Source organism: Rhinopithecus roxellana, chromosome 10, assembly GCF_007565055.1.
Source record: "Rhinopithecus roxellana isolate Shanxi Qingling chromosome 10, ASM756505v1, whole genome shotgun sequence".
NCBI classification, from domain to species: Eukaryota; Metazoa; Chordata; class Mammalia; order Primates; family Cercopithecidae; genus Rhinopithecus; species Rhinopithecus roxellana.
This window is the reverse complement of record NC_044558.1, coordinates 29,803,449-29,815,125: the sequence shown is the minus strand read 5'-3', so window position 1 is coordinate 29,815,125 and position 11,677 is coordinate 29,803,449. Positions and strand designations below refer to the sequence as shown.

At 33.0% G+C, this 11,677-nt stretch overlaps 1 protein-coding gene across 2 annotated transcripts in view; it reads right to left on the bottom strand.

Moving 5' to 3' along the window:
- Positions 1 to 3,122: 3,122 nt before the first annotated feature.
- OTOGL (otogelin like) overlaps positions 3,123 to 11,677 on the bottom strand; it is a 171,127-nt gene continuing 162,572 nt past the window's right edge. For both annotated transcript variants that reach the window (XM_010383676.2, XM_030939363.1), the window contains 4 exons: positions 10,422 to 10,541; positions 9,020 to 9,065; positions 3,967 to 4,046; positions 3,123 to 3,323 (listed from right to left, as the gene is read on the bottom strand). In XM_010383676.2, the coding sequence (XP_010381978.2) occupies positions 3,123 to 3,323; positions 3,967 to 4,046; positions 9,020 to 9,065; positions 10,422 to 10,541 (447 nt within the window). The remainder of the gene's footprint in view (positions 3,324 to 3,966; positions 4,047 to 9,019; positions 9,066 to 10,421; positions 10,542 to 11,677) is intronic.

The following is an 11,677-nucleotide window of genomic DNA, read 5'->3' as shown; positions in this document are numbered from 1 at the left end:
TAACCAAAAACATTTAATTTTATATATATATATATTATATATATATATATGTTAACAGGAATCAGAGAATATTGAAATGTTAACATGTCAGGAACACTTATTTTAAGCAAAAACAGGATAAATCAATTTAATATACAGTAAACACTGGGATTTGCAGATGCAATGTTAATTTTTTCACACATATTTAAGTAACCCAAGAGATCTAAAATATTTAGTAAGTTGCAATATTTTGGGGACACATGATTTTGAAATGTAAACATTAGTATGTGAAAGCAGATAATCTAGTTCAAGCCTAATCTAATCGAGGCCCCGTATCTGCTTTGCAATGCGACTTTACTGTTCTTTTATTGATGTTTGACTTCATTTGATACTCACAATTATACTAAGCAGGGCATTCACCCCTTTATGCTGAGGAGAAAAATTCAGACAATTTTTAATTATAGGTGGCAAAGAATTTGGGGATTTCCAAAGTCCTCAAGACAATCTTCTTGCAAATGTCAGTAATCTACCACATTTTAAAAGTGCAGCATTCCATTTTAAAGTTATTAATACATTCAGATAAGCAATATATTACTAGAATATATATTCTAGATTGGTTTGACCAAAAAGCACTTCTAATATTAGTATACATTGCTAGGGTTTCCCTAGGAAATGTCCCTAGGATTCCTACAATTTTGTGTTATCATCAAACTCCTATCTTCTTTTGCTTTTGAACATTTAAATCTCTGATTCATTTGGAGGTTATCCTAATGTCAATGGATGTATGAATTCAAATTTTTCTTTAAGTAACCATCTAGTTGTCCCAACACTATTTATTAAAAGCCAGTTTGCACCCTTCCACTGATTTCAGAGTCATCCTTATCATATGCCACATTCTAATAAGTTTTGGAATCTCTTTCTGGACTTTCTCATATGTATGGCTATTTAAGGCCTGCTTTCTTAGTAGACTCTAAGTAGCATGGGGGTTAGGACTGTGTCTGTTTAGTTTTGCCTGTGTCCCTAGAGTTTATAATAGTGCCTGGCACACGTAGGCCCTAAATGCATATTTGTTGTATTTGTTGAATGTTTATAAAGTTCTAGGAGAACGTTTCCTATTTCTCCACAAATAGGTTTAAAGATTACTTAATATTTTTAATAACAAATATTTTACAGAAAATGGAAATAAAAATAGGCCATAGACAATATACAACATTAGTTACTTCTGTTTGAGATACATAACATTTTCTCTTAAGTGAAATTTAATATATTTTAACAAAAAACATTTAATTTTATATATGTTAACAGGAATCAGAGAATATTGAAATGTTAACATCTTAGGAACACTTATACTAAGCACAAACAGGATAAATCAATTTAATATACAGTAAACACTGGGATTTGCAGATGCAATGTTAAACATATTTAAGTAACCCAAGAGATCTAAAATATTTAGTAAGTTGCAATATTTTGGGGACACATGATTTTGAAATGTAAACATTAGTATGTGAAAGCAGATAATCTAGTTCAAGCCTAATCTAATCGAGGCCCCGTATCTGCTTTGCAATGTGACTTTACTGTTCTTTTATTGATGTTTGACTTCATTTGATACTCACAATTATACTAAGCAGGCCATTCACTCCTTTATGCTGAGGAGAAAAATTCAGACAATTTTTAATTATAGGTGGCAAAGATTTGGGGATTTCCAAAGACCTCAAGACATTCTTCTTGCAAATGTCAATAATCTACCACATTTTAAAAGTGCAGCATTCCATTTCAAAGTTATTAATACATTCAGATAAATTTATTTCATTCTTCAATGCAAAGCAGCAGCATTAACAGTGAAACAGCACTCCAATAGTATGCAAGTACATCCTCAAAATTAAATGTTAATGAGACAGTAACTAAATGTTAAATACTGACAACACATTTAATAGCAGTTTTAATGATATTAAAAAAGTTCAAGATCTATCTCCTCTATTTAGCAAATGATGCTATATTTCCCTGTTCCTTACTATTGGAATAACGGTGTATGGGGGGCATTTTTCAAACATGTCAAACTTAAAATACTTAATTCTATCCAATGCAAACTCTTTAAGAATGAAAGATTATGTGATATACTCTTACTATATACTGCTCAGGATTTTAAAAGTGATATACTACTGGAATAAGAGAGACCTAGAATTTAACCCAACTGTTAACATGAATTTACTATATTATTACACTGAACAAATTTGTACGAGTCACACAGCTTCTCTGGTTATCTGTTACATCTGCAAACTGAGGGGAATTTATAATAACTTTCCTAATAACCATTCAGGTTTTAAATAATCTATTATCTGTCTCTAAGCATATCACTCTTTATTGCTATCTAGATGCCTATTTTAAATGATCACATTAACAGACTAAGGAGTACATATTAAAGGGTATCTTAATTTGGATAGCTATAGCAGACTTTGTATATTAAGAAAAAAAGGCCGGGCGCGGTGGCTCAAGCCTGTAATCCCAGCACTTTGGGAGGCCGAGACGGGCGGATCACGAGGTCAGGAGATCGAGACCATCCTGGCTAACACGGTGAAACCCCGTCTCTACTAAAAATACAAAAACTAGCCGGGCGAGGTGGCGGGCGCCTGTAGTCCCAGCTACTCGGGAGGCTGAGGCAGGAGAATGGCGCAAACCCGGGAGGCGGAGCTTGCAGTGAGCTGAGATCTGGCCACTGCACTCCAGCCTGGGCGACAGAGCGAGACTCCGCCTCAAAAAAAAAAAAAAAAAAAAAAAAAAAAAAAAAAAAAAAAAAAAAAAAAGAAAAAAAGAGCTATTGAGTGAAATTGAAGGAATTTTGTAAAATAACCTTCCAATTGATGAGAATATACTGTATCTGCACCAGGTTGCAATTAAAGACATAATAGCATTTCAGCTGAACAACTTACAGTCATTTGATTTTCTAAAATAGAGTAAGGCAATAAATTTAATTTTGCTATTGAAACTGTATACATTTTGTACCAAGTGGTAAATTTCCACATTCCAAGTCTGAAAAATACAGTATTGTTAAACAACATAAATCTGCCACATGCCTAAGTAATAGTAATAAAAGCTAACTCTATTTGACATTATGATGTTGTACAGAGTTCTTGGAACCCAAGAGTTTAATTCCACTGGCATGTACAGTCTATGGGTTCCTGGAGAGTGTACATAATTGCAGTGCCATTTCCTGAGCAATACAGAGGCAGAGACAAGTTTCGTATTCCATTTTCACGACAACACTTGCAGAATCTTAGGTGACCTTCAATATTGATGTTATATATGGTAGCTGATGGGCATTTGCCGTCACAAGATGCAACATTTATCTGTAAGAAGTGACAGTGAGAAAAAAGTCTTAAACTTTTAAAAGTACTGGTTATTATTTGATTCCACTAAGAAAATCAGATGAAAAGGTTTCTTCCTTATCACTCCAGTCCTCAAGCTTCTGCATGTTGGAAGATTGTGAAAAACAATAAGTGAAATGTCATTCACATAAGTCAAAGGGATATTCCATGGCAATGCTCAACATAACATTCAAAGCATTAAATGTGCACATATAACTCGACATAAATATATATATGGAATATGTTAATCACAATAATCTATTGTAACTTGTGTTATATCATGGCTCAAGTACACTGCAGGTCATATTAAAAGGGACAAAGTTAGAAGCAGGACTCTTTTTGCGGAGTAAAATTGCATAGTGAAGACAACATGTAGTCAAATACATTTAGATTCAATTTCTATCCCTCTGGATTGCAATCATCATTTAGAACTGTTGATTATGCTAAGAATAATTCATACTTCTTCACAAACAGAATATAGCAACATTAGAATGTAGGAATAATCTCAGTTAAATATTGTAAGTGTTGGCATTTTGTTGGCTTACAAACATATTCGTTCTGTAACACATATACTTTCTAAAAAGATGCGTGCCACTTATGTAGCAAATGACATTTTTCCACTTACAGGGCTTTGGCTTATACAGTCCTGTTTCCTTATGACCGATTTAATGATCACTTTCTGGCATATTCTTTCTTCTCTTTTGCCTGATAAAATATAAAATATATTTATTCATCAAAGGCCCATGTTAAATTGTTTAAACATATGAATATATTTACAATTGAAAATTGGTGCATTTATATAAAATATATTCCAGTATTGAAAGATATTTAAAATTTCCCTCTTACATTTTTATGTGCAATATTTATTTTCACCTTCTAAATAGATTTTCTTATATTTTCTTATAGATTTCTATATATTTTCTTATAAGCTTTACACTTATTGATTTCCACTTTATATCTTATTATCTTAGAATAATTATCATAATTAGAAATCAGAAACATTCCACACATGTAATAATGCTAACATCAACCTGTGTGTGGCATATATGTGCTTAAAATAATTTTTGGAATGAACCATAAAGTGTATAAGCAGATATACACATATGTAATTAATGCATAACTACATATATACATCAATTTTAAAATAAAAATTGAGAGATTTAAAGCCACATTATCTTAATGGACATTAACATAAAATAATGCAAAATTTTAATAGAATCACTTACCAACCATATTGAAATGTATGGATGAGTCATACTTGAATTTATGGTTCTGAAATGGTCTTTTATAATGTCAAATGAAAACACTTTGTATGCATTCATAGTATCTTAATACGTGTCTGTGTGTGTGATGGATTATCACTTGCTATTACATGCAAGCATCTGTATTTAATGATGTATGATAGTGGATGTAATCCCTGAATCAAGATGCAAAAACCAAGGTTCTCTCTATTCCAACTTGCTTTGTCACTTTAGGAAAATCACTGAATTATCCTGCTGAGTTTCCTTATTTACAAAAGAGTGAACTTATATCCCAATTTTCAAATACAGTTTGCCATGAAATCCTTATTTAAAACAACCTCAACATGTAAAATATAGATTAAGCTACTCTGCTTGAAGGAGAGATGGGTAGCTAAGATTGACTGAAGAATTACCGTCCTCAAGGTCACTCATGACCTCCAAATTGCTAAATTTCAAGATCATCTCTCAGTTCTCATCCTATTTGACTTCTCAGCAGCATTTGACCCAGTCTATCACTCTGTCCTCCTTAATATACCTTCCACACTTGGCTTCCTGAGCTCACCTGCTTTGGTTTTCATCCTGTCTCACCCATTGCTCCTCAGTCTCCTATGCTGGTTCTCTCTCTTTTCACTGATCTCTTGTTCATGGTGTGACTCAAGGCTCAGTGCTGTTGGTTGACTGCAGGCTGTTCTGCCCCTTATGGTGCTTTCACTTAGTGATTATTTCCTTAGCCCTTCCATTCTTATGTAAGTTCAAGAATAAGAATAGTCAAGGAAAAAAAATCATCTTTACCATGACCTATAAGATGCCTCACCCTCTTCTTTCTATCACCTTCCTCCTCTCACTTTCTGTGCAACAGCCACATTTTGCTTTTGCTATTTCCTCCACTTTGAACACTCTTCACCATCTGGGGGCTTCCCAAGGACACTCAGTCTCTACTCAAATGACGCCTCATCATCAAGGCATTTTCTGAGCCCCCACTTAAGCTAGCAATCCAGCCCATCTCATTCTCCATTCCTTTTATTCTGTATTATTTTTCTATATACCACTCATCACTAAGTGACATATTAGAATACATTTATGAGTTTGGCGTTTCTTCCCCTTCTTGATAATGAGCACTCTCCATGCAGATATTGCTTCATTCACTATTATGGTCCCCGTGGTTAAAAAGATGTTCATTATGTAGGCACCCAATAAAAAGCCAACAAGTTAATTCATTCCATAAATGAAACTGGGGAAGCATTAATTTATTGTTAGCTGAGTTTGTTTGTACCAAGAGGTATTTCTAATTCATCCCTCAAAAACTTTATTGTAAAAGATTTTATTCAATAATATCCAACCTATGATAGTATCCAACCTCCACAGTCTCTTCAACATAGCCTGGTCTTCAGAAAGCAAAGGCAGCAGCAAAGAGTTTTCAAATAGGCCAGCAGAAACTACATTACGAGTCCTTTCACATCAGATGAGAGAAACTGAAGTGGCTTGTTATTATTCTGCAACTTCAAAGAACTTAGCAGAGTTGAAAGATCCTGGGCCCAGATACTGGACAGACCTAAATTTATTATTGAATAGTGTGATCGGCTTCTCTCTGAACCTTCTATTTCTCATCTGTAGGGAAAACATACCTGTCTCCCAGAACTGTGGTGAGGATTACGTGTGGTCCTGTCAGCAATGTGCTTAATAGAGTGTCAATGTGTGGCAGCCAATACTGGTCATTCATATGATTAGTCACAGGGATATTCCCCTGTCTTCCCTGAGTTATCACAAATATACTCACTTCTCTAATAATTAACATAGGGATACAGAAGCCAGGGCCTTAACATTGCCATGTGACTCTATTCCTGCATCTCATACCTAAGGAAGAGTCTAGACTCTGAAGAAGATTAAAAAAACAAGTGAAATCTTAAATTTCCTCATATTCTAAAGTTAAATTTCATTTCTTGAGTTCCTGATACAATGACTATTTGATTCATATTAGTTTATATTTGATTTAAAGAATTCTGAATGAAAACATGCTTATTTCTAATGAACAGAACGTTTGTAATCAGTGTGTATATAATTAAAGCCTTAGTGATTAAAAATATCTAGGTGATATTATATTATCCCTAAAAGTCTTCCCAATATAATTATCATGAGTTGAATTGTGTCTTTTAAAATACCTGTGTATCTTAGAATGTTATCTTATTTGGACACACAATCTTTCCGGGGATAATTGAGCAAAAATGAGATCATTAGGGGTTGCTAACTCAGTATTACTGGTGTTCATGTAAAAAGGGGAAATCTGGAGTCAGACACACATACAGAGAAAACACCATGTGAGCATGAAGATGGCCATCTACATGCCGAGGAAAGAGGTTTGGAGCAGATCTCTCTTTCACAATCCCTCCAAGGAACCAGCCCTGCTGACATCTTCGTTTTGGAGTTCTAATCTCCATAAATTTCTATTTCAACCAGTTTTTGGTTTGTTACAGCAGTCGTGCAAACTAATGTAATAACAAATTAGATGTCAGGCCATCCTATGTTGGACTTTTTTGCTTGTTGTCGATGTGTAGGTGTGCATTGAATTTGGCTTTTTAGACATTACGTAAATAAAAATTCAGTCATTCTAGCCCTGCCACTTCAGCAGAGCTCATCATTCAGTCTCTGCCCTCTCCTAAAACTTGTCCTGGCAATGTTCCAGAATACCATGAAGAGTTAAGAAGCAGAATGTGAAATCAGGCCCGCAGTAGATTCCTAGCATTATCACTCATCAGAGGTATGACTTGGACAAATTATTTAACCCCACTAAGCAGAAAATCAAGATAATGTCAGAACCTATTCCATTGGATTTTGGGGGGAATAAATTATAATATATTACATATTATATATTGTATATAGATAGTATATATTACACAGTATTTGTATTAATACTTTAATACATTCTAATATTCTGTTCAATATGACTCTATGGATCTAAAAATATAAGACTACTCTTACATATTTATGGGATTTAGTCTTTCATGAAAGAAATTCAGAAATCTTTCTCAAGAGGCATGTCAGTTCATATCTAAGAATCTGGCCCTATACCATGGTTTTTTGTTTTTTTGTTTGTTTGTTTGTTTGTTTGTTTGTTTTGAGACAGAGTCTCGCTCTGTCACCAGGCTGGAGTGCAGTGGCATGATCTTGGCTCACTGCAACCTCCGCCTCTCGGGTTCAGTGATTCTCCTGCCTCAGTCACCCAAGTAGCTAGAATCACAGGCATGTGCTGCCATGTCCAGCTAATTTTTGTATTTTTACTAGAGACAGGGTTTCATCATGTTGGCCATGATGGTTTCAATCTTCTGACCTCGTGATCCACTCAACTTGGCCTCCCAAAGTGCTGTGATTACAGCATGGTATTATTAAATTGAACTTTGTTGTGCCCCTTTCCTAAAAGCTTCTCTAAATTTTAAAATTACTGTCTATGCCAATTTTCTCTAAATTTCTATTTTTATATTGAGATAAATTCATAAACACTTTTAAAAGGAAAACTAAATGTGGTTTCATGGATAACCCACTTAAAATTATTCAAATTATTCAGTCCTTAAAAATATTTAAAATTACTATGAAATAGTAACCCTAGCACTTTGGGAGGATGAGGTAGGCAGATCTCTTGAGGCCAGGAGTTTGAGGCCATCCTAGCCAACACTGAAACACCATCTCTACTAAAAATATAAAAATTAGCCGGGCGTGGTGGCACATGCCTGTAATCCCAGCTACTCAGGAGGCTGAGGCATGAGAATTGCTTGGACACAGGAGGCAGAGGTTGCAGAGAGCTGAGATCATGCCACTACACTCCAACCTGGGCAATAGAGCAAAACTCTGTCTCATTAAAAAAAATTACTATGAAATAAACCTTATAATCCAAGTTAATAAAAAATATATTGCATTCAGATAGCTTTATGAAAACAACTATGAGAACTTTTATGAAAAGCATATAAATATTATTTACTAAAATGATATCCAAATTTATTGTATAAAACTATATACTTGTTCAAACAGGTTTGAAAAGTACTGCACCCCATATGTTGTTTTTGGAGTCACAATGCCATTTTAACTGTAATCTACTTGTTTGTGTAAGTTCAGTATGGTTCAAACAAATATGATCACAAGACACTTTTCAATTTTAAATACACTGAAATCTTATGAAATACCATTTGTAATATGCCACAATAAAAATTTAATATTTAAATTAAAATTAATCTAAATGAAAACACTTTCTTTACACTCCAGAAGTTAAAGACTAATTTATAAAATTATTAACCATATGATACAAAAAACATACGATACAAAAACACTTTATAAAATTTGTTTTCCTCTTTGCATCATAAGAATTGAATTTTGTGAGAAAAACCATACTCACTATGAGCAATTAAAACTAATCTATCAAGTAAATGCATGGACTATGCTCTCACTTACAGATCTTGCAACAGCCTTCATTATAAAGCTTCACAATCCCTTCATTCTAGAAAGAGAAAAAATGAATAAAGTCCAAGAATATGGTGTTCATCCATGCTCTCTTATACTAGAACAAGAAAACTAACTTTTCTAAAATTTTTATCAAATATCACAAAGTCTTTATAGAAAAATAATTGGAATTTAACTATTACTAAAAAGAATTTGTTTTTAAAATCTGGAGTAGATAGTTTGCTTAAAAATACATTATTTATACATTGGTACTATGGAAAAGAGTGTAAAAGGATTATTCTACTTAAAAGGACACTTTAAATGCCACAAAATATTTTTATTAAAACAAAATAATAACAGCTATTCTAAATAATGACCATTATATACTTTCAACTCCTTGAAATAACCTAAACCACTTCCATTTGACTTGAGTTTCTGAATATAACTGAATGCTAAAATTGTACATCTTTTTCTTTAATAGTTTATTATGAAAAAATATTTCCTTTCTTGGAAAGACTCTCGTCTAAGACTAAACTTTTACAAGAATTACTAATTGCTTTAGCAACCTGCTAACTGCAGTTGAAATAAGAGAATGATTTACTCTATAAATATTAGTCTGTGAAGCAAGATGATGCCCAAATTTTTTCCAGGGCAGAAATTCTGTGACTTTAGTACATGTTATATCTAGCTAGCCAGCCAGCCATCATCATTGAAAAGGTACATCCTGAAAAAAAAAGTCAATGAGACTAGACTGTACTATTTCACTATACAACAGAACAAAGCTTAGTTTTCATTAGTAATTATTATTGTCTAAATAAATAAATCTACAAAAATCTTGCAAAATAAAAATTATATCACGTTCACAAATCTACTCTCCCAGTAAACTCTTCTCTGAGAGAATAGGGAAAGTTATAGAGCAAAACTTAAGAATAGGCAATCTTGTGACTTGTACTAAATTTTTCAGTGGCCTGTGACCAGGAAAGCTAAGGCAAACATCACATAGGCCAGCATGCATTAAAGTTGAATGACATCATAAATCTCACTGTTTGTTTAAGAAAGAAAATTTCCCAAGCTCTGATTCCTTAGCTTATTAATCCATATTAAAGGGAAGGCCAAGTCTGCTGATCAAATGATTTTTCAATAATCTTTGGATCTATAGATAAAAACCCAATGATTGCAAAGTATCTATTCAAAGATAGTCAGAATTATCTGGAACACTGTATATTACTCAAAATTTCAAATGGGAAAAATAGAACAGAGCTTTTATTTATTCATGAAAATAACACATTAACCATTATGTATAAGCCACAATGTAAGCATGACCTTAGACAATATTAATGTATATTTTCTAAATTATATAAATTTTCTAATTATATAATTATCTAAATTTTCTTAGATATAACAAAGTACAAACCGTTTTGCATTCAGTCTCATTAAAAGGGGGACAGACCATAGTGTAGTTCAGAATTATTGCTCCTTCATCAGTTTTAATACATTCATATGTGGTGCAGTTATAGTGCCAGGTACTCCCTTCCTAAAAAATAAAAAGAAAGTTACTATTTAGCATATTAAAATCTGCTGTATTTCTTAAGTACAATATTACTCTATTGAATAAAAAGTCAAATCAAGATGCAGAGGCTTCTTGTGACACAAAATGTTCCATAATGATTAGAAATGTCTATTACATACACATGTATTATGTAATTATAAAATAATTAGAAACATACGTGTATGGTATATACTTATCTAAAATGATAAAAAATACACACACATGTGTGGTGTGTTTGTATATGCTGGGTTTCATACTAGAACTGTGAGGTAAATGTGAAATAAAACAATAGAGAGTGAAAAAGCAAATAGGTGTCTGTTTCTACTACAAAATTGTCTAATTTAACTAAGTGTCCAAGGTCTTGCTCTAATATTTTCTCACTAATTATAAAACAACAAATCTTATTACTGATATACCTCCTTTCTTGAGATGTGTTTATTCTTCCTTCTACTCCCTTATCGCCAAAAAGTTTAAAGAAATATTTAAATGACAGTGTTTATTGGCTTGTGGTTCTAATTGTGCATACCTTACATTATTTAAAAATGTATCCCTATTCTTTCAAGAAGTATTTAAATATAATAACCGTTTCATTCTTGATTTCAGAATTTCTATTTAAAAGTAAAGTCAGCTGAAATAATTGTTAATCTATATTTTTATTTTATAACTCACATTTAAAAATGAAAGTAGTTAATGTCAGCATTACCTCATCACTTAGGCAAAAAGGAAAATTCATAAAAGAGATGGAAAATACATCTCTTTTTCATTTTATTCTACTTTAAGAAGATTGACCACGGTGGAGGGTGTGTTGTTCTAGGCCTTCTCAATTTCTCATAGATTTTGCTTTAAATTAATTAAGGCCATTCTCTTGATAAATTTAAACATCAGACCAGGCCTCCAGCTATGATGCAGAAGGCTACATTTTTGAATCTCAAGTTACTTTCCATGGTGCTGGACAAATTGACTTAATTCTGTCCAAGCAAACACTTTGTATCATAAGGTTTTTTTTATTGCCACTCCATCCTTACTACTACTGGAGATTCAAACATCTACCCTTGTTCTGAATCAGGATGTTGACACTTTGTGGTTATTTTCAGATGAACAGTCACCATCACACTCTTAAA